The 24,043-nt window shown below is 40.0% G+C and overlaps 1 protein-coding gene across 1 annotated transcript; it reads left to right on the top strand.

The window, feature by feature from the left end:
* Positions 1-16,098: 16,098 nt before the first annotated feature.
* On the top strand, positions 16,099-23,564 carry skor1b (SKI family transcriptional corepressor 1b). The gene is made up of 7 exons (XM_034176404.1): positions 16,099-17,781; positions 17,993-18,086; positions 18,213-18,311; positions 18,491-18,550; positions 19,216-19,290; positions 22,506-22,580; positions 22,946-23,564. The coding sequence occupies exons 1-7, from the start codon at positions 16,099-16,101 to the stop codon at positions 23,041-23,043; spliced, it is 2,184 nt and encodes a 727-aa protein (XP_034032295.1). The 3' UTR covers positions 23,044-23,564.
* The last annotated feature ends 479 nt before the right edge of the window (positions 23,565-24,043 follow it).

Genomic DNA, 24,043 nt, shown 5'->3' with positions numbered 1-24,043 from the left:
ATCTGTTCAGTTTTGTTTTTGAGTGGCAGGCGTGACAACCAATCACAGTAGAGCTGCACTGTGACATCAGTGGCATGGCTCTCCAAAATCGCTTCATTTTGTCTTTTTATATACATGTTTCTCATATATCATGTAAAAGCTAGCGACAAATAAACACTTCTAAAACTGAAAATGCTGTTTTTGGAACCTAATCCCTCTGAACTTATTTACAAGCCATATATCTTCTTTGTCATGTATTTTGTAAAAGCTAGCCAGAAATAAACACTGAAATTGCTGTTTATGTAACCTGATAACACATCTGAAGTCATTCACAAGACATTTTGCAGATGTTAGCATATACACTAACTTCTGCTAACTCAAAGCTAATTTCCTATGGAGTTCAATTTGTCTCATTAATACCTGCAAATGCAGAGGGTGATCTACAAATATTCCTTGATTTGCACAACTTCTGCTCTTAACATGTAAATATTGTTTCTTATTGATTGATTGATTGATGTGTTCTGTTGATCGTGTACTAATTGTACGTAAGACAGTAGAATCTTAATAATTAAAATTATAAAGATCACAATGCTCATATGGCCGAGGGTATTTTAGCATTGTGTTATATTTTAATTTTATTGTTGTTATGTTTTGCTGTATTAGCAGTCATTTTAAATTTAATTACAACATTGAAAATCAAAGACTTTTTTACTGCCAATCTCACAACCAGATAAATGAGTAAGATTGCATCAGGAAGGGTATCCAGCATAAACCAAACATTCAGATAATAATGACCACTGCTGATGTCCAACGGGGTGCCAGCAGAAAATGGGCTACTGTTGGCCAAAGAAGAGGCAGAGACATTATCCAGTGGCAGTGGGAGAAGAGGAAAGTTACATGTGTGGAAATGAACGTCAGGATTTTGAATACTGGCAATATGACTGGTAAAGGGCTCATTCGAAAGGAAGAGTATATAAAGAGTGTGTTGGAAGTTAATCGTGTGACTGACTATGATGTTGGAAATTGAAGGAGTGATGATGTTTGTTTATTTATTTGTGAAGGCAAAGTGCTAGTTCATGTACATCACCACACAGTGAAGTAGACAAGCCATATTATAGCCATCGGTTAATTATTACATCCACCAAGGATGTAATAAAATCATCTGCATTTATATATTTGTCTATCTGTCTGTCTGTTAGCAGGATTACGTAAAAACTACTGCACAGATTTTGATTAAATTTTCACCAAACATACATATTAGGCCATGAAAGATTCCATTAAATTTTGGAGGTGATCCGGATCCGGTGTGGCGGACCGAACAGTCCCCACTAAAAATTGGTCTGCCCTGCCTTCACTGCGCATGTGTCATTTGGGACCCCAGCAGCACATCTGAGTCTGACTCTCAACACCGAAAGCAATCAAAGGGAATGATGTGATTATTAACCATCAGATGACAAAGTAAAATCTCTGAAATCATTCTAAAGTCAGTTTTAAGCAGAAATGAGGCCATTTTAAGGAGAAACAAGACGATTTTTGTGAGTCGCTACTAGCACTCTGAAATGACGTAGGCACAGCAGCACATCAGATTCAGATATACTGCTGCGCTCTGATTGCTTCTCCCGTCTTTTATTATGAAATAATGCTGAATTTATGTGGAAATGATTGTTGTACAAAAGCTTCAGATATGTGTTGCTGAGACAGATGATGACTGGAGTGCAGTTTAAAGCAGAATCGAGGTGATAATCAGTGAATCAATGCTGACGCTCAAAATGGCGCCGTTGACGCTCCGAAATGATGTATGCGCAGTGAAGGCAAGGTAGACCGATTTTTAGGGGGGATTGTTCGTTCGGTGACACCGGATTCTGGATAAAGATTTCACTTTAAATAGGCTTTGAAGGATTACGTCAAAACTACTTCACAGATTCTCACCAAATTTGCACATAGATAGATATTATGGCATGGAAGACTCCGCTGAATTTTGGAGGTGATCCAGATCTGGATTCTGGCTCAGGATTTCACTTTGTACAGGCTTTGTGTCATGCTCGGCCCCGGCTCGGAGTGTAGGCCTTAGCTCCTGGGGTATTTTCTCTGATTTTCTGGTTTTGCTTTTCTTAAGTTTTTATTTGTCATGTAAATCCCAGTTTGGTTCTGTTTATTGCTTTTCTTTGTTTTGCACATTTGTCACGGTTCACTCATTGGTTATCATTTATTCTGTAGTTGGCTACTGTTTCTTTCACTCATGGTCCTTTAAGTTACTTTAGTCTTCGTTTAGTTCCATTCGTATTATGCTTTAGTCACAGGTTTTTGTTATTATTTATCTTCATTGTTGTTTATCTGATTATGTTCCATTTTTTATTCATTGAATTTTCTGTTTATCAGTTATCTTGATTTATTTATTTCATTATTCTGTATTCACTGGGTTTTGTTTATTTGCGGTTCAACCAATAGTTTGTTTTGCCTTCATCATTTATTGTATTCTCTTTTGTCTCAGCCAGTATCTGTTTCGTCCTAGTTTGGTTTAATATTAGGTTCCTTGTTTTTTTTTACCTCTTTAGACTAGTCACAGTATTTCTTAGTTCTGCCACTTTTTGTTTTGCTCACGCATTATTGTTTGTCAAGAACACATTGTTGTGAAAGTGTAGGAACACGGACCCACAACAGGGGGCGCAAATGAACGGACAATGGAGTAAGTCAAATAACAAAGCTTTACTGTTGTGAAACTCGCACAACAAACACAACAGATAACAATTTCGTGAATAAGCCGAATTCCAATGGTGTCGTGTGGGCAGGCTCGAAGGTAGGAGACGTCTGTCCAAGTCGAACCGGAACCACTCGATTTCCACCGCCACCGAACCCCGGGAATACTGGAGCCGCCAAGTCCCGAACTCCCAGGTGACCACTGCCTCCGCTTGTCGGATCTGGTACTGCTGGCGAGGAACAAAAACAGTCAGAGGTGGGTGCGCTGCACCCAGCAACACGGACGGTGGTAACACCACCTCCCCCTCTCGTCAAGTAAACACTGAAGTGCAGGAGTGTGAGTACTTATCCAATACTGTCTCCTGCTGCTCTTCTCTCTCTCTGTATAAAGGCAAAAAGTATTCAAAGGTGATATAGTCGGCTGGATACGTTACCTCCTCGGTAGAAACGATATCTCGGCAATGAGGTGGAGATGCCGTCCTGCTGATATACCCCTCTGATGATTGCTGTCAGCTGTCTCAGGTGATGGGTGACAGCTGTCACCCTGGCTGCTCCTGTGAGGCGGCAGCGCCCTCTGGTGCCTGGAGCCCGCACTCCAGGCAGGGCGCCCTCTGGTGGTGGTGGGCCAGCAGTACCTCCTCTTCAGCGGCCCACACAACACACATCATGTTATTCAATTAGTTTTTCCTGTCACTTACTTATCTTGCTTTGCACTGCTTTGTTTTGCCCTCCCGCACTCTTTTACCTTTCTTTCCTCATCTTTGATTCACAAAACCACACCCCTTTCCAGAACCTTCCACACTCCTGCTTCACATCATCCTGATTAGTCTGCCCCTTATTTAAGCCCTCACAGTTACACGGCTCACTGCCCAATTCTTAACTTTGTTCACTTTCTCGCCTTTCGTTCACATCCTGTTTGGTCTGTAGTTACTGACCTTGCTTGTGTGCTCCGACCGCCGCCTTGCCGTATCCTGAACTCTGCCTGTTTTTTGACTCTGCCTTTGTTTTGCCTGCTTTATTCCTTGATGCTGTGTGAACGAACCCTGCCTGGTTTATGGACCACGTCCCAGCCTGTACCATGTCTGATACCTCTGCCTCCATATCTGACTACCTGTGTACCAAATCCAATGCCTGGTTTCTAGATTAAGCCTTTTATTCATCTAAGCCATCTATGCCTGTGAGTCTGCATGTGTCTCCTACTGCTTCTGGTTTCAGCGCACCATGCCTCCTGACACTTTGAAGGATTACATCAAAGCTACTTCACTGATTCTTACCAAATTTGCACCACAGATATATATTAGGGCATGGAAGACTCCACTGAATTTGGAGGTAAGCCAGATCTGGATTGGCGGACGTCAGAAATCTCTGATTGCTCTTGTTTCCATCTGTTGTCCCTGGTACATGTTCCACAGCATGTTTTTAGATTATGGGAGGAAAATGGAGTGCCCAGAGGAAACCCACGCAGGGAACATGCAACCTTCACACAAAAAGGGTAGGAAGCAATCCCACAACATTCTTATTGTGAGGTGTCACTTGCCACTAAGCCACTGTGCCGCAACAGATTATGAAAGTCATCAGTACATATGCTTTACAGGTAGGTTGTCAAACAAAAGAGAAAAAAAGATTTCTGTAGTGAGTCAGATGAGGTCATAGAGAGTGTAACCAAGGATGAATGAGTAATGATTTGAGTGGACTTCAGTGGGCATGTTGGTGAAGAGAACAGAGGCGCAGAGGGTGCAACTTCTGTTCCCTTCATGCAGAAGGCCAGATAGTGGTAGATTTTGCAAAAAGGATGGAAATGGCTGTTGTGAATACTTATTTTAAGAAGAAAGAAGAGCAAAGGGTGATGTATAAGTGGAGGAAGGTGCAGACAGGTGGACTGCATTCTGTGTAGAAGATGCAACCTAAAAGCAATTGGAAAACATAGCTAGACAGCATGAGATGGTCATTTGTAGGAATACTTTAGAGGTTAAAAAAAAAGAGGAAAAACATGAGAGCTGAACCAAGGATCAGATGGTGGAAGCTGAAGGAGGAGGACTGTCATGTGAAATTAAGGGTGGAGGTGAGACATGAAGTCATTTTAGACAACTTAAAAAGTACTGTAGATGTGATAAGGGTGACAATTGTGAAGGTACTGGGTGTGTAATCTGGACAGAGGAAGGATCACAGGGAGACTTACAGAAAGGAGATGTACAGGTAAGTAGGAGAAAGAGGATAGTGGAAAAAAAACTGGGAAAATCTGAACTATGATGAAAGTAGACAGGTGTACAGGGAGATAAGATGTGACATAAGGTAAAAAGAGATGTGGCAAAAGCTAAGGAAAGGATACAGCGCATCCAGAATGTATTCACAGTGCTTCACTTTTTCCAGATTTTATGTTACAGCTTTATTCCAAAATGGACTAAATTCATTTTTTTTCCCCTCAAGATTCTACTCACAACACCCCATAATGACAACATGAAAAAAGTTTTTTGAAATTTTTGCAAATTTATTAAAAACAAAAAACTAAGAATTCACGTGTACATAAGTATTCACACCCTTTGCTCGGTACTTTGTTGATGCATTTTTGGCAGCAATTACAGCCTCAAGACTTCTTGAATATGATGCACCAAGCCTGGTGCACCTATCTTTGGGTGGTTTTGTCCATTCCTGTTTGCAGCACCTCTCAAGCTCCATTAGCTTGGATGGGGAGCGTCGGTGCACAGCCATTTTCAGATCTCTCCAGACTTGTTCAATCAGATTCAGGTGTGGGCTCTGGCTGGGCCAGTCAAGGACATTTACATTGTCCAGAAGCCAGTCCTTTGACATCTTGGCTGTGTGCTTCGGGTCACTGTCCTGCTGAAAGATGAGCCATTGCCCCAGTCTGAGGTCAAGAGCACTCTGGAGCAGGTTTTCATCCAGGATGTCTCTGTACATTGTTGTATTCATCTTTCCCTCAATCTTGACTAGTCTCCCACTTCCTGCTGCTGAAAAACATCCCCACAGCATGATGCTGCCACCACCATGCTTCACTGTAGAGATGGTGCCTGGTTTACTCCAAACATGACGCCTGGCATTCACGCCAAAAAATTCAATCGTTGTTTCATCAGACTAGAGAATTTTTCTTCTCCTGGTCTGCGAGTCCTTCAGGTGCCTTTTGGCAAACTCCAGGTGGGCTGCCATGAGCCTTTTACTCAGGAGTGGCTTTCATCTGGCCATTCTACCATACAGGCCTGATTTGTGAATTGCTGCAGAGATGGTTGTCCTGGAAGATTCTCCTGTCTCGACAGAGGAATGCTGAAGCTCTAACAGAGTGACCATTGGTTCTTGGTCACCTCTGTGACTAAGGTTCTTCTCCCCTGATCGCTGTGTTTAGACCAGCTGTAGGTAGAGTCTTGGTGGATCCGAACTTCTTCCATTTACACATGATGGAGGCCACTATGCTCATTGGGACCTTCAAAGTAGCAGAAATGTTTCTGTACCTTTCCCCAGATTTGTGCCTCGAGGCAATCCTGTCTTGGAGGTCCACAGACAATTCCTTTGACTTCATGTTTCCTTTGTGTTCTGACATGCACCGTCAACTGTGGGACCTTATATGTAGACGGGTATGTACCTTTCCAAATCATGTCCAATCAACTGAATTGACCCCAGGTGAACTCCAATTAAACTGTAGAAACATCTTGATTAAGCTCAATTTTGAGTTTCATGGCAAAGGCTGTGAATACTTATGTACAAGTGATTTCTTAGTTTTTTTGTTTTTTGTTTTTTTAAGAAATTTGGAAAAATCTAAAAAAAACAACTTTTTCATATGGCCATTATGGTGTATTGTGTGTAGACTTTTGAGTAAAAATGTATTTAATCCATTTAGAAATAAGATTGTAACATAACAAAATGTGGAAAAAGTGAATCACTGTGAATACCTTCTGGATGCACTGTATATTATAGAGACTTGTACAAGTTGGACAATCAGGCTGGGCAGGCAGGGGGACTGAACAGAAATGAATGTGCAGCAGGTTAGAGTAATAAAGAATCCAGATTGAAATGCACTGACAAGCAAGGTGAGTGTATTGAGAAGGTGGAGAGAGTATTTTGAGGAGCTAAGGAATGAAGATATTCGAGAAAGCAAGAAGGCTGAATGTTTGTTTATTCGTTTGCCAAAATCAGACCAATAGTGATACACAATACCACAGTAAACAGAAAAATTGGGGATTGTAGTTGAAAAATGGAGGGAGAAGATGAAAGAAGACATGAGCCATCACTAGATGGATAAATGGATTGATGGATGGATAGATAGGTAGATGAAGGGATGCACGGACAGCATCCATATTGTTTATCGATGTCTGTAATTAATGACATAACCCCTCCCACTAAAGTAGGCTGTCCTCTGGACCATGTTGTGTGGGCCGCCGAAGAGGAGGTACTGCTGGCCCACCACCACAAGATGGCGCCCTGCTTGAAGTGCGGGCTTCAAGCACGAGAGGGCGTCGGAGCGACCAGGAGTGACAGCTGTCACACATCATCCGTACCAGCTGTCACTCATCCACTACTCATCACCACCACCATAAAGGCCGGACTGCAACTCCACCTCCCCGCCGAGAAATCAGCTACCATTCAGGTCATTTTCTCTGCTGACTCAAAACATTGAGTAATAATCTGAACTTCTTTGCAGCCGTTTTGCTGTGGTGTGTCCTTATCTGTGGGATTGGCGTTTGGTGTGATCAGCGACGGCTTCTCCTCACACCCCAAACCAGATAAGTGGTTAAACAGGAGCTGCACGAGTGTGTGATTGGAGGTGGAGGTGCTCCCTCCTAACTAAACACTGACTGTGGGATTACTGAGTGTGCGAACTCACACTCATCAGGACTGTCTCTGTTCTCTGCCAGCAGTACCGGGTCTGACTGCTGAAGACAGTGGCCACCTGGGGCGCAGGGCTTGGCGGCTCCGGTGTTCTTCAGCTCCGTTGGTGGTGGAAGCTGTGTGTGGATCCGGCTCTTCTCTCGCCAGGCGTCTTCTATCGTCGAGCCTGCCCACACGTCACCTGGTGTATGATTGACAGTCACCATATTGTTATTGTCTGTACGTCGTTGTGCGATTCACAACATTAAATTGTTACTTTTGGCTTATCCATTGTCCGTTCATTAACGCCCCCTGTTGTGGGTCCGTGTCACGACACTTTCACAACAGACCAATCATTATTCAGCAAGCATCAATCAAACTATGCTTTTCTCAGATGTGTTTCTAACCTTCAGTGACAGACAACACTATGCCCTTGGCTGTATTCAGTTGACCAGGCCTCAGTTTGAATGATTTAGATGGGAAAGCGTTATATAAGATTTACACTTCAGCGCCTAACATACCACCATAAACTCATCCTCCAAACTCATCTTCTTTATCTGGCTTTGGTGTATTTACTTTTTTTTTTTTTTTGGCATTTCATTGAGACAAAACATATTTACCCATTACGGGATGCGTTGTGTGTTACAGTGTCCATACATAGATAAACTCGGTAGTGTCATTCACCCTCTTTTCCTGCCATAATCGCTCATAATGACCACACCATCGTCTGCTATTGGAGGAGCTCTGGCCAGATTGTTTGGGCTATCTAGCAGGATGACACGCAACACTACCCAGCCTGAGGTTTAGTGGCAGCGCGCATGTATGCGATTCTGTGATGTTCCACTCCTGCAAGCATTTCAGGTAGTCCTCCTCAGGAGCAGCATATTAGAATAAGTCATTCCATTGTTAATTTAAATGGCTTAATACATCACTCTAAGGTAACAGAGTGATGTGAGCAGAGAGAGAGAGAGAGAGAGGGAGAGATGCCAAGGGGTGTTTCTTTAATATCAAATGAAATTGAATCCTGTGTTACCTCACTTCTGCCGTTTCTCAAGCAGCTCCAAGGCTATTAATGGAAAGCTGTAACAGGATTGGTTCAGTCTTTCAGTTCTTTAATTTCACTGCAGCTCCCAGATGTTAGGTCTTTGTCTCATTGCTGATCGGGGGCTGATCTATGGTGTTGTCTTTATCCTCCCTCCAGTCCATTGCGGCCGTGTGTTGTGGTATTGGGTCAGGCGAATCTATCAAGGACGGAGAGTTGGGCAGTTCACACACCAGGGGGATAATTACAGGGTGATTGGTGTCCTCACGCTCTGTGCTCTCACTATCTTTGTCTCCTCTCTGTTAGTCTTGCCCTTACATAAAAGCACACAGCATGCCTGTCGTTGGAATCTGACCAAATTTTTTAACGGAAAGCTCTTTAGGATCCTCTTACCTGTGCAGTCTCCGGGGGGCACGTTTTAAACACCTATGTTTGTTTGCTAACAAACATCTGCAGCATTGTTTACAGATGTTTACGGACATATTTACATCAGCAGTGCGAGTCAAAGAGGAGATAAGAGATTTCTGCTATTATTAACTTGACCCTCTCTTAGACAATCCATCAGTTAGTGTCTAATCTCACTTTGGATCTTGTCCTTTTTTGTGGGTCATGATGACACACTCTCGCTGAGAAGGAGCGCCACTTGAATGAATTACTTTGTAAGCAGGGCATCTTAGCTTTGTGTTGTTGATTTACAATGTGACATCTAGGCTTTTGAAAGTGCTTAACCTTGAAAAGTACATGTGGGTGATTGTGTGTGTGTGTGGGGGGGGGGGGGGGGGTATTTGTTTGTTAGGCAAGCCTCCCTGGTGTTGACAAGTATGTTGCACACTCGTTCATGTGCATGTGGCCTTGATGGAAATCTCTGGTTCTCTGTTAACATACACTCTATTTGCACTTTCTGACTTTGTAAGCCGTCAGCAGAGCAACAGCCAGCAGTTTCAGCACTCTGGACAGTTCCTCCATGGGGACCTGGTTCAAACTGGAGATACTCTTGCCAGAGACAGCGGGACCGAGAGCAATGCTGTGATTTGCCCCTTGTGCACCACAGTTGTGTACGTGCGTGCACATAGACTAGTCCACCAAGGCACCCGGCCCTTCCCCCACATACGCATATCATCCACCCAGAGCCATTCTATCTGTATGGAAATTTGGGCTCCACAGCTGGAATCCCACAAAGCACTGTCATCTACTAATAGTTATTATCTCTTTGGCCTGCTCGGTCGCAAAGCCCCGCAATACAAGCATGTCGCATCTTTATGGTAATGCCCTACATTACAGCCCCAAGCTATGGTGCATAGACCTTTGTTATCATTACGATAATTCCTATTCTCACTTGACTCCTCATTACACCATTGAAAATGCTTGAGGTTGGATGCAGACAAATTCTTCTCACTTTCTTTATTACACTGTAGCGTACAGTGTTAAAATACAAAATTTAACCTCTCTAAATACTCCCAAAACATAGTGAGAGCATCACTATAAGGACAATTAAAAATGAGTTTTCATTATGCATTCGCACTTATTGAGCAACATTTTATAGTTTGCCTATGACGCAGTCTAATAGACCAGCACATATCAGCAAGTTGAGTAGTTTTAGCTATAAAAAAAAGCACCTTTTTTTAATGGAAGTTTTTCTAATCGCAAACACTCATGTGGTACTCCGCGGGGTAGCTGTTTGGGTCCACTCTTATTTTCAGTTTTAGTAAATGATCTGACTAATAATGTTATGACTGCAGATGTAGTATTATATGCGGATGATGTAATTTTGTTTGGTGCATCTCATTCAATCACTAATCTTGGCCAAAACTTACAAACTCAACTCAATGTTATTATTAATTGGGTTAAGGAGAATAAATTGGTTCTGAATATTTATAAAACCAAATGTATTGTTTTTGGTACTAAACATATTTTAAATAGACCTTGTGATTTAAACTTGACTATTGATGCAATTAGAATAGAGCATATGTCTAAGACTACACTTTTGGGAGTTAAATTAGACAATCAACTCTTATGGTCTGATCAGATCAATCATATAGTGTCCAGGAGTACTGCTTGGTCATTTGGTCTAGTGCTAGACAGGGGCACCTGAGAAAATTGCAACTCGTGCAAAATAGAGCTGCCAGGGTAGCCCTTGGTTGTTCCTACAGAACGTGTGTGAATGAGATGCACACCACCTTAGGGTGGTTAAAGGTACTGGATAAGTTAAATATAAACATACTATGTCATATGCACACTGCTATATTTAAAAGGTATCCAACTTTCTTTGTAGATGAATTAGTGTATAGTGGCTACTGTCATCAGCATGTCACTCGGCAGGTTAGCCTTGGTCATTTGATCGTACCTTTTCCAAAGTCCAACTGTATGAGGAGAACAGCGTTATTTAGATCCTCAGAAGCACGGAACCATTTTCTGGGGGTACGAGGCAAATAAACTGTAGATATTATTTTAAAAGATTTTAATACAAAATTCTATGAATGAATTGAAAAAAAGCATAGACTTTGGATTGAGTTTAATGTGAAGGATCATGAATTTAATTTGTTAATTGTATGGACTATTTATTGAAATGTAGTTGTGACTTTAATTGTATGTATTATTTATCATTGGAATGTAATTGTATTGTGATTTTAAGTTGTTGGACCCCAGGAAGACTAGCAACCACCTTGTGGAAGCTAATGGGGTTCCAAATAAATAAACACCTCAAGTGTAAAACTGTAGTAAGACTTTGATCCCACTTACATTGGTGTGTTTAGCCATCTCAAACTCAAAATAGCTTTAGGGGCCACTAACCAGGTTGTGCTCTGTAATGTTTTTGTAATACAAATTGAGCCTTTATTACTTGTTATAAGCAACATTCCTCCTAGTTTGTCAAGCAGAGCAAACGTGAGCCCTGATCAGGACTTCTGTGCCCATTTTCGTGCCCCCATCACAAACCAATAGATTAATGTACTTTTCGTAATGCCATCACGAACCCGCCATGAGACTGGGTTGGACAAGTCATTTCAGGACAAAAGAGAAACAACGGGATAATTTCTGTAGATACAATCATAAACCTGTGCAACTTGGAGGATGTTCACCATGAAGTTGGAAAAGGTTTATTTTTTTCACCCTTTAAAACCAAATAATAATAATAATAATTATATATATATATATATATATATATATATATATATATATATATATATATATGAAAGAGAGAGCAAGAGAGCATGTTTTCCCATCTTTCTATTAAATGTCAGTCTCACTATAAAATAAAACAAATGTGTAAACTGAACATGGGAAAACACAAAAACCCAAAGTGGGTTCAATTGAATAACTTTGAAATCATAATGAAATTCATAATGTGAATTTTTCTTGTATTTTACTTGTAAGAATTGTATGTTTTCGCTTTCATTATTATTATTTTATTTTTTTAGTAATTAAATTATTTATTTATTTTTTGGTATCCCACAACAAAATTCTACAAATGTACTTTTCAAATTGCTGTACAGACCAGATTCTCCGGCCACTCTGATGATAACACAGAACACCTGATACCCAGATGGAAAAAAGGAGGTGATGGACTTGCTGACAGGTTTCTAGTAACACTTCTAAGGTAAGTTTTTCAGACGTAGAAGAGCAGGTGACTCACTGCACCCTGATGACAAGGTGACTTTCGGGTCAGCTGTACGCAATAAGCAAGTGCAGAAAAATACAGATTTCACCACAACTGCTTGTGTCCTTGTGTCTAGCCATGAATGCCTGCACAAGGCCCTTGGATTGCACAAAAAAAAGTAATTGCAGAGTGATTGGCACAGCTTGTCCCGTGCAGCCTGTGTCCCACACTTGAAGGCTCTCCTCAGAGCACCCTCATTGTCGTGCAGCCTTTTAGCACCTTTGTTCCTCTCTTCCCCTAGGACCTCACAGCTCACCATTGGCAGATGAGTCCCTGTCTGTGACAAAAGGGTCCCTATGCTCAGCCTCATTTGATGCAGTGATGAACCCCCCACCACCACCACCCTCTCACACACACACACACACACACACACACCACCTCCTGTGAGAAGAAATGTTCCGTTTAGCAGTGGAGGATGTGCAGGTCAGGACCCAGGGGTGGGCTTTTAGGAGACAAATAAACATCAGAGCAGGAGAGGAGTCATGTCTTGTTTACACATTAGCATCCATTTAGCAACTCTCAGTGTTTTCACCACGTCTCTCCGGTGGCCTCTCAAACAGCTCATCTTTGCCTTTTGTTGTCCTCACAGATCTGAATCCATTCCGGATCAGCTCTGTGGTCAGCAGTGAATGATCTCAGCAAGCCTTGCTTTGGTCTTGATTATAGGATCTGTGCTGCCGCAACTGACAACACAGTCACAACAAATTACCTCTCTTTTTCAGGTGTCTCACAGATGACTCTAACCTTGACAGCAGAAGAGAACAAAATTCAGAATAATTATCCAGCATCACTTCTCAAACATTTGGATGTGTCTCACTGCTTCACACTCTCTCATTTTTTGTGATTCCCAAATCAGGCAAACACACACACAGACTCACATTTAGAAACTGCATCTTTCTAATACCCTCTAATGAGGTGATGACCAACCACTTGTTATAATTGCTTTCCTTTTAATTTTCAAGCTTATTAATCATATGTAGAGTTATTTAAGAATGCATAAATTAATCTTAGATTAAAAAGCCTATCAAAGCCTCAAAACAATTAAAGAGTAAGGTAAGATTTCCCCTGGGCTGGCACTTTTATTTTAATAGAGTGTTCAGGTGATTATCATACTTTGATGCAGCACTGTGATTAATGCAGACACACTTTTAAATGAGCTGCTTCTTTCTTGCATAAAAAGGTAGAAGCAAAGCATGTCCAGATAGCAACCTCCCTGACTTTTCTGCCGCTTTTCTAATTAGTTGGCTTAAGGTTATGGATTTCAAACAAATCCAAACATTGGATCTTGTTAAGAAATTTCAGTCAATTTATGCTAGATTGGATTTGTTTAGTAATGGCAGCTCTATGAATTTATCTGATGCCAGTGGTGACTTTTAATTAAATGGTTTGGGCTAATGAGGACACTGAGATTGTGTGTGTGTGTGTGTGTGTGTGTGTGTGTGTGTGTGTGTGTGTGTGTGTGTGTGTGTGTGTGTGTGTGTGTGTGTGTGTGTGTGTGTGTGTGTGTGTGTGTGTGTGTGTGTGTGTGTGTTTAATAAATTTGCAAAAATTAAAAAATTAATGTCGTCATTATGGGGTGTTGTGAGTAGAATTTTGAGGAGGGCAAATGAATTTACTCCATTTTGGAATAAAGCTCTAACATAAAATGTGTGTGTGTATATATATATATATATATATATATATATATATATATATATATATATATATATATATATATATATATATATATATATATATATATATATATATATATATATAAACAAGTATTTTCATTATCAGTTAATTTATTGATAATGTTTTTGATTGATTGATTAGCTGTTTCGGATATAACATATTTAGAGATGGTGAAACACATCCTCAAAGACATCCTCAAATGCCTTGTTTTTCCCACATCCCAAAGATATTCTGTTTATTACCAGAGACAAGAAAATGAAACAAAGAAACCAGAAGGTATTCACATTTAAAAAGCTCAAAGTAGAAGATTTGGTCTTTTTTAAATACTCAAGACAGCTAATTGATTATCAAAAATATTTGGCAATGAATTTATATATATATATATATATATATATAGTCATGCAGGTAAAAAACTAAATTTGAATGAAAAAAGTGCTGATTTTCATTTTAAAATTACATATAGTATTGTTGCAGAGAATTTTGCCTATTTTACCAAATAAAATATTATGTTAAAGAAACCAAGTGACCTTTTCAGACTGCAAAAAAAAAAAACCTGAGTATTGTGTTGGTTCACAGCCCAATGCAGGATTCCGCAAAGAAAACAAACGGGTGTAATAATCAGTGATTAATGAATTAATGTAAAAAAAAAAGTGGCCAACTTCCCCCCCCACCCCCCCAAAAATAAAACGCTTTAAAGGCAAATATATTATTTTATAATATTTTATCAAAGCTTTTTGCTGTTATTGCAGGATATTTGTGCTGCTTTATTTTATCATGTCTAAAAGAGTTGTACAAATGCCTCCCCCGCGATAGATCTTATTATTATTATTATTATTAATAATAATAATAATAATAATAATAATAATAATAATAATAATAATAATAATAATAATAATTCTTGCGTCTTGTTGTTGACCAATTCTCATTATTGCTGTAAAGCAGTGAATTCAATCGGTCCAGTGGGAGCGTGTTCGGTTACCTTCATCAATGTTGCATAGGTGGCGCGGGCGCCGCGTGCGCGCCTGGTGAAACCGATTAAGCCGCCGCTTTATTGTGAGTACAGAGTTAAATGCCTGCCGCTTATATCGCGCGGCTGTTCGCTTTGTTTCTCACAGAGAATGACTTTTGGAGCAGCTGCTGATTGTCAGAACGCATGTCGGCGAGTTGTAGCTTGTAAACTGTGAATCGTGGGAACGCAGCACATGACGGAGGCCTGCACGGTTTATTCAGCAATTGACCCCGAATCCACGCTCACAACAATGTGGAGTGGATCCCTGCTGGGTGATTTTTTTTTTTTTTTTTTTTTTTTTTTTTTTAAGAAAGCGGATTGTCAAACCTCAACGCAGCCTTGGTGCGTCAGGACTGCAAATTAAAACAAATGGAAGGTGCAAATAAATTAAAGAATTATGGTCGATATGATGAAAGTCCTGTTTTTAATTTAAACATTTAATAAAGATTCATGAAGCATTTATTCATTCTTTTTATTTTTATAGTGTTTTTGTTTTTTGTCTTTTGTTTTTTTAATTCTGTAATATCACTAAGCTTTTTTTGGAAAATGCGCATCGACTCCTTGCGGGCTTCTCCAAAAATCAAATACACCCTTTCATTGGGCATGGAGTCATACTTAATGCAGAGTGCCTGTGTGAGTGGGCGTGTCTCAGTGCCACAAGTTTAGCCGTCAGTGTCGCGCGCGGTGGGTGGGTGAGCGAGTGTACTACGGCGCGTGTGCGCCATGTGGACGCAAACTGCTGCAGGCGCAACGCAACCCAGGTGCAGAGAGAGAGAGAGAGACAGAGAGAGAGAGAGAGAGAGAGAGAGAGAGAGAGAGAGAGAGAGAGAGAGAGAGCGAGAGAGAAAAGGAGCAGGAGGGAGGCGGTGCCGTGAGGACAAACCGCGTCCGACACCTTCACATCCTCTTCATCCACGCGCTTCATCATCACTCCATCACAGCACGATCGTTCGCCGCGGAGGGGAGCTTCACCAAAAACGGTGAGCTTTACTGACAGCAGGAAATCTGAAGTCGTTTTATGAAATGTCTGACTGGTTGAAGTTTTTAAAGCAGTTAGTGCGCGCACAGTGAAGGTCGGCGTGTATCATTTATTTGTTGTAACTTTATTACGCTGCTGGCTGCGCTCTTGTTCTCCACTTTGGAACGTTGACCTGATTATTTAAAACTCCGCTCAGCATCACATTTAATGTCACACACTCTCTCCGCAGAACCCCTGGGCCACCCACGATGGACTCCATACCTGCGGGCAGAGACTCCAGCTCCTCACCAAGCTCCAAACAAGAACTTTCCTTTCCAGGCACCAACGCGCTGAAGCCCAATCAGGTCGGAGAGACGGTGCTGTACGGAATACCCATCGTGTCTTTGGTAATCGACGGCCAGGAGAGACTTTGCCTGGCGCAGATCTCTAACACTTTGCTGAAGAATTACAGCTATAACGAAATACACAATCGACGCGTGGCGCTTGGGATCACGTGCGTCCAGTGCACCCCGGTCCAGCTGGAGATCCTGCGCAGAGCAGGAGCCATGCCGATTTCCTCCCGGCGCTGTGGGATGATAACTAAACGCGAGGCCGAGAGACTCTGCAAATCGTTCCTCGGAGCTCATTCTCCTCCCAAACTCCCAGAAAATTTTGCTTTTGACGTGTCGCACGAGTGCGCATGGGGGAGTCGAGGAAGCTTCATCCCGGCCAGATATAACAGCTCCAGGGCCAAGTGCATCAAGTGCTCCTACTGCAACATGTATTTTTCCCCCAATAAATTCATATTTCACTCGCATCGCACGCCGGAGTCCAAATACACACAGCCGGATGCGGCTAATTTCAATTCGTGGAGGCGCCACCTGAAATTAACAGATAAAAGCAGCGCCACTGAAATATTACACGCGTGGGAAGATGTGAAGGCCATGTTCAACGGGGGCAGCCGCAAGAGGACGCTGCCAGGGAGCGGGTCCCCTCCAGTAAAATCGCACGGGTCAAACGTGCGTCGAGACTCCCCCGAGATACCCCCAAAAATTCTGAACTGCGAGGACAGCCGGGGTGGCATGGCGAGTACGCGCAGCTACCCGGTCATCCCGGTGCCAAGTAAAAGCTTTGGGATGCTGCAAAAGATCCCGCCGCCGCTCTTCCCGCATCCCTACGGTTTCCCAGCCTTCGGTTTGTGCCAGAAAAAAGAAGACGGGCTGATGGGAGAGCAAAGCAAAGGGCTGCCGGGCGTCCTGTGGCCGGCCGCCAAGGACACCACCTACCACTCCTTCCCCATGTTCTGGCCCGCCGCCGGCGCGCTGCCCATGCCTCCCTACCCGCCGGCCCAGCATAAACCCCCGCCGGACTTGCTGTGTCCCCCAAGACAGACGGACAAGGACATTTCCGAGAACAGTGACCGGAGCACGAACACGTCCAAAGACAGCCTGGTCGATAACGACCGCTGCTCCAGCACGCAGTCCACGCGCAACGAAGACGACAAGTCCGGAGACGAGGCGAGGCCGCAGGACGCGGTGACCCTCACGACCCGCAAGGTCAGCTACGTGTCTGCGTTCAGACCCGTCATCAAAGACGCGGACTGCATCGCCAAACTGTACGGCAACAGGAGCGCGTACACCGGCTACTTATCGCCAGATTTTTTAAGCGAGAGCTCCAGTTACCGATCCGTGTCCCCCTGCGTGGACAGCGAAGGCGAACCAGACGTGGACGTGGAGACGAACAAAACGGCAGAGGACGAGGACAGCCGGCCTCTGTCCTCTGTGTGTCCTCGGACTCCTCCGGGTTTGGCCCACAGTGTTTCACAAAACGAGTCGGACTCAAAGTGCGCGCTTGGGAGCGGCGTGCAGGTCGAATCCCTGAAAGCGAGTTCACACGTGGCCCAGTCCTCTGAGAGACTCACCGACACACAAATACCAGCCACTTTCACCGAAGTGAGTGACGTGTGGGAAAAAAAAAAAGTTCTCTGCAAGAGCTTTATGTGCGTTTTTTAAATTTTGTTTCACTGCCACACAAAACATGCAACATTTTAAATAAAATATGCAAAAATGTAGATTTTATGTTGAATTTAATATTTCAAAGTTTTAAAACCTTCATAATTCCATGAATTTAACTATTTAAAATAAGTATGTATTTCTTTTGCAGGTGTACACATCGGAGAGAGCGGAGCTGCAACAAAGGAACAGTCCGTATCAGTTCAGACCTGCCAACTATCACACGGGATTACTTCCAACACACGGTTAGACTTTTTCATTCTTATTAAACAATTTCAGTATTAAATATAATAATAATAATAATAATAATAATAATAATAATAATAATAATAATAATCGAGAAATATTTAGGTGTTTTATCTTCTCTACAGATGAAGGTGCAAGTAAAGAAGAGCCGTCTTCCACAGTGGAAGAGATCGAAACGAAATGTTTTACAGAACAAAGCAGCGAGGACAACCAACGAGAACCTGGTGAGTGGGAATACACACACACACACACATATTTTATATATATATATATATATATATATATATATATATATATATATATATATATATATATATATATATAAACTGGGTTTTTGTTGTTTTCTTTTTACATTTCCCAAAATTTATTCTAGGGAATATAAATTATTTTGATGTGCATGCAGGCAAGGACAAGGCAGCCAGCGCTCTGCCATCACAAAGAGACCTAGAAAATCTGGCGAAAGGTAAGCCATCACCTAAAACCAAATTATTATTATTAGTAGTAGTAGTAGTAGTAGTAGCAGTATTAATAGTAGTAGTAGTAATATTACCATTATTATTATTAGTGGTGGTGGTGATACAATTTTTTTAAATTATATATATATTGCAGTTTGCCTACAAAATAATATTTCAAATAAATTTGTTGATTTTATTAAAATTTTGAAGGCTACAGTAACTGTATATATTTGAAATAATTTAAAATTACACTTGTGATAACAATGCTGTAGGATAACTTCATGAAATGTTCCACTTGTAAATTATTATTATTATTATTATTATTGAATCCACGTGCACTCGCTCTTCTCCATCGATTTCTAAGGCCTCTGGGTTTATAACAGCAGAGTTTTTCCTGAAATTGGCCAGTATTTGATTTTTCCATTTATTATATTTGCTTGATACTTTGCGTGTCACTTGCCAGTTTTATTAACTTTGCACTGACAATAAATAACATGGCAGTTTGAAGCCAATTCACTGGGATTTGGCTGAAAAAATAAAATGAAATAAAATTATCTGTTATATATTAGATTTTTGGAAGAGGAGATGAAGATGGTGGTGAAGGTGCACTCATTTCAATGCTTAGGAAAGGCTAATATCAAATATTTTGTATATTTATTTCTCTTTTTTGCAGAAGAACTGCAGAAGCAGCTCTTAGAGCAAGTTGAACTGAGGAAAAAACTGGAACGTGAATTTCAACATTTGAAAGGTAATACACTTGTATTATTATTTGACTCTATCATAAGCAGTGATGTCACTGAATTCAATTTTTTAAACGCTGAAGACTTAAGTGCTTTTTTTTTTTCATGAGGTGTTTCAGGCCCAGAGATGAACTTTGCTCTGCCATGACCCTGTCCCGCCTCAGCACACTGACACACATGGACTGTCTGCCAGAGCCACAGACATGTCTAAAAAAAAAAAAAAAGAGCACCATTCTTCCAAAAATGCTAAGTGGTTCAGGGACATGCTCCCCTCAAAAGAGATGTTTTCAAAAAGCCTTTTAACACTTGTTTGAGTGGACTGGTTTAACCTTCCGTCTAATAACATTCATGCAGTCACAGAGTATAGGTTTTATGAGAGATTTAAAAAAAAACTTGGAATTTCTGATTTAACACCCCCAACCCCCAATCTGCATTTTTTTCACACCAAGACTGTTGTGGAAAAAGTAATTTATATATATATATATATATATATATATATATATATATATATATATATATATATATATATATATAAAGTGAAGATATTGAATTATTACATTTTTGCATGGTAATGATTTGTCATTCATATAAATCCTGTTCATAAATCTGAGAATCATCTGCAGACATTCAGCAAGAGACACAGCTGGAATATTCCAGGTTGAATAATGGAATTTGTCCCTGTGAATAGTGAACAAAAATAGACCACTGACAGTCATTTTGCAGTACTATTCTTATTCAGTAACCTGGTAACTGTCTACTTAAAGCACAAATTTCTTACTGAGATTTCAGTAACAGTCTTTTTCACATTCTGCTGTGCTGGAAATGTATTTACAATGTAGACAAAAGAGGAAAGCTGTTTAGCTTTATAGCAATCCAGAAACACACTTGTGTAAGTTTGTTGTTTTATTATTATTATTATTATTATTATTATTATTATTATTATTATTATTATTATTATTATTATTATTATTATTTTAAATATTGTCAGATTTAGAGCTTTCAGCCCCTTTGCAGCTGGTAGAACAGGTTTTGCTTTTTGTTTTTTATTTAAGCTAAAATGATGACAAAACCAGGTGTTGTGCAAAAATAGACATTATTGTGATTTAATCATCACAGTTGTCTTCATAAAGATCCACATGTTTTAAAATTTATTTTACACCTTTGATTATAATTTTGCTGAGAAACAAATTTAGATCTTCTGTTTTTTTGTGATGTATTTCAATATTATTTCCCAACTAATCACAGTGAACCAGATACCACCCAAATTCATTCCAAACTAAATAAATAAAAACATAGTACATATGTGGTGTTTTGAAATGGTCACTTTTTAAAATTGATCAATTTTTACAGTAATTTTTTTGTACAGTTATGTAACTTTGAATTTGCTATCACTTTTTTTCATGGAATTATTGATATACACCTTTTAGAAAAGAGATTTATTGTAAGTAAATGCGCATGCTCACGTTTATTCCTTTTTAACCAAGGCCAAAATATGGCCATCAGGTATTGCAAAGACTTTGCGTCCATCCGTCCATCCATCCGCCTGTCTGTCCATCCGTCTGTCTGTCTGCTCAGCATAAGTCCATTCCTATTACTGCCAGGGTCTTTAAATTCACAAGGGAGCATCTTTGGGGACAGACCTTGGACAAGATCACAGATGGCTAACCTTGACCTATTTTAAAAGGTCAAAAGGTCACATTCTGTTTCCTATTTTTATGCTCATATGACTGAGGGTATTTTAGCATTGCATTATAATTTAAAAATTATAAATGCACGAATGCTTTGTTCAGTCAAATGTGTCAAAATCATATCTTCTCTTAACGCATGTTAAAATATCACAGGCCCTACCAAGACACTTTCTTATATTTCTGCAAAAATATTTTAGTTTGAAGATATAAGGGAACTGAACACCTTTACAAACTATTTAGGGTTTTTGTTTGGGGGAGCATTTTGTATTCCAAATAATGTGATATGGTTCGTGATTCAAGTTTTCATTAAATTAAAATAGTACATATATTAATTAAGGTTGAAATATTTAGTATATTTTCATTGACACCCCCCCCCCCCCCCACCCAACACACACACACTCAAAAGACCCACCAGTTTCTTCTTCAAATAACAAATAATGAAACAAAGCCCAAAAATGAATATTAATATGTTTAGTTAAAATTTTCTAATTCCATATCAGATGCTTTGGAATTAGAGCGTGAAGCTTTGTCCTGATTTGTCTCTTAAGCTTGAAAACAGCGCCCTCTACAGGGATAAATGGGGTGAAGAGCTATGATGTTTGGGGTGTCTTCAGTGTTACCTATTTACTAAGAACTGGAGTGCCTTGATTACTAAGAACGAATGACAGACAGACAGACAGATAGATAGATAGATAGATAGATAGATAGATAGATAGATAGATAGATAGATAGATAGATAGATAGATAGATAGATAGATAGATAGATAGATAGATAGATAGATAGATAGATAGATAGATAGATAGATAGATAGATAGATAGATAGATAGATAGATAGATAGATAGATAGATAGATAGATAGATAGATAGATAGATAGATAGATAGATAGATAGATAGATAGATAAAGATGGGTGGGTAAATTCAACTACATTTTTAACACAGCATCTTTCAAGTGCAGACATCATAAAGTGCTTCACATTAAAATAATAAAAATCTGAACAATAGATAAGACCCCAGCCCCCCCACCCCATCTCTCCCCACCTGAACAAATGAAACAAAAGAAATTTTATATAATATATACATTTTTCTTTCTTACCTTGTGCTATATTTTTCTTTTCTTTTTTTTTTTTTTTTTGCACAAAATATTTTGCTCTAGCGTAGCCTCAATAAGAATAAGAATAAGAATGGGGGCAGTATGGTGGCTTAGTGGTTAGCACTTTTACTTCCCAGCAAAAGGTCATGGGATCGGTTCTCAGCTTTGGCCTTTCTGTTTGGAGTTTGCATGTTCTTTCCGTGTATGTGGCCCTGCAACAGACTCGACTCCTGTCCAGGGTGCACCCTGTCTCATGACCTTTAACCGCTGGGATAGGCTCCAGCCCAGATATAGAAAATGGATGGATGGATAATAATTATAATTGCATCATTATTTAAAATTTCATTGTATTTTTGTAAAGAAAAAATAGGATAAATTTGTGGTTTTATTTTTTTCATAGTGTATTTTACTCATCACATACATGTCTCCTGTTTGCTCCACAGACAATTTTCAAGATCAAATGAAACGGGAACTTTCCTACAGGGAGGAGATGGTTCAGCAGCTTCATATTGTCAGAGGTGAGACAAATAACACAGAGGGCCGGGCGGATTTATAGTGACATATATTCACACACATGATTGATGACAGCCTACACGTTCAAAAATGATCTGTGAAGTCATACGTAAGGGATGTGTCAGGTTTATATGGAGGTTTTCATTTACTGTTTAGCTATGCAAAGAATAATTCGCTCAAATCATTTGAAAGAACCACTTCAAATGGAACACAGTTTATGCACATTTATTCATACAGTATCGTATGAGTGTGAAATGAAAAATAAAGCTCAAAGGAAATTGGAGCCCTTTTTTCTGAGGCTGAATGGCACTTTATGTGTGTAGTTTATCAGCCTGTTGTACATTATTAACTATTATCTCCTTCTTCATAGAAGCTCACGACGCATTACACCATTTTTCATGTAAGATGTTGACTCCTCGCCACTGCACTGGATCCTGCTCTTTCAAATCGCCTCTACTGCCCCCCTGAAGCACACCACTGCACATTTCCACAACCCACAGACTCACCTGCAGCTTCTCATCAGCAGCCTCTGGGAAAAAGATGAAAGGAGATCAACTGTAATATACTGAAACATGTATCTTCACTCTGTCATTTGTAACCACTTATATTTGTTTTGCTGAAATGATATTTATTTGTGGCAAAGTGCAATGATAATGTATGCTTCTTGTAGTCAGTCTGTCAGTATTCTGTTGTCAGCCAACTCATTTCTCCTGTCATTATTGTGAATTAGCCTACTACTTTGGCTGTGTTTTACACTTATAACTTTTGATATATGCACTTTAAACCATAAAGCCTTCACATACAGGCTTACAATATTATAAAGCTCACACTATGGCTGTTAGTTTTTACAATTTTACACAAACACACAAGTCAGTGGGCTAAATTACATTTGAAATCTTGTAAATATAGCAACATGTTCTATAAGAGTAGCCTATTTCATGTAATATTTGTTTTAATCACTAATGAATAAATCATTTTATTGATGCAAATGTGGATTCTTACCCTCATAACTTTTATCTGCAGCTTTTTTTAAATTATATATTGTGAGTCTGTCTTTTAAACAGTTTCAGTGCAAGTTAATTGTTATAATCAAATGCAAAGTTGCATTCAAATGAAACGTAATTTTCACCTGTTTAGCTCACCTATAGTGCAAATCTATAGTGCGTAATGTGATTCTCACTTTTACGTTTTGCAGATCCAGATCAAAATGTTTAGAATTGTTACCTCAGACTGCACCATGTGACGTTGGCATTCATAAAATCCAAATACTAACAACGGTTCCACTCACTTCTGCCAACATCCAACAAGCAGAAAATATCTGACCCACTGAGGTGACTAAAAAAGTTGTGCAACACGTTTCATCTGAAAAAGCTGTACATTATAGTTTTTTGGAGTTGTATGACCCCAAAATCAAAATACAGTTCATCCAAAAAGTATTCACAGCGCTGGACATTTCCATATTTTTAAA

This window comes from Thalassophryne amazonica, chromosome 8 (assembly GCF_902500255.1).
Source record: "Thalassophryne amazonica chromosome 8, fThaAma1.1, whole genome shotgun sequence".
Lineage (NCBI taxonomy): Eukaryota > Metazoa > Chordata > Actinopteri > Batrachoidiformes > Batrachoididae > Thalassophryne > Thalassophryne amazonica.
Note: the sequence above shows the minus strand (reverse complement) of the source record. Positions and strands in the feature narration are given on the sequence as shown.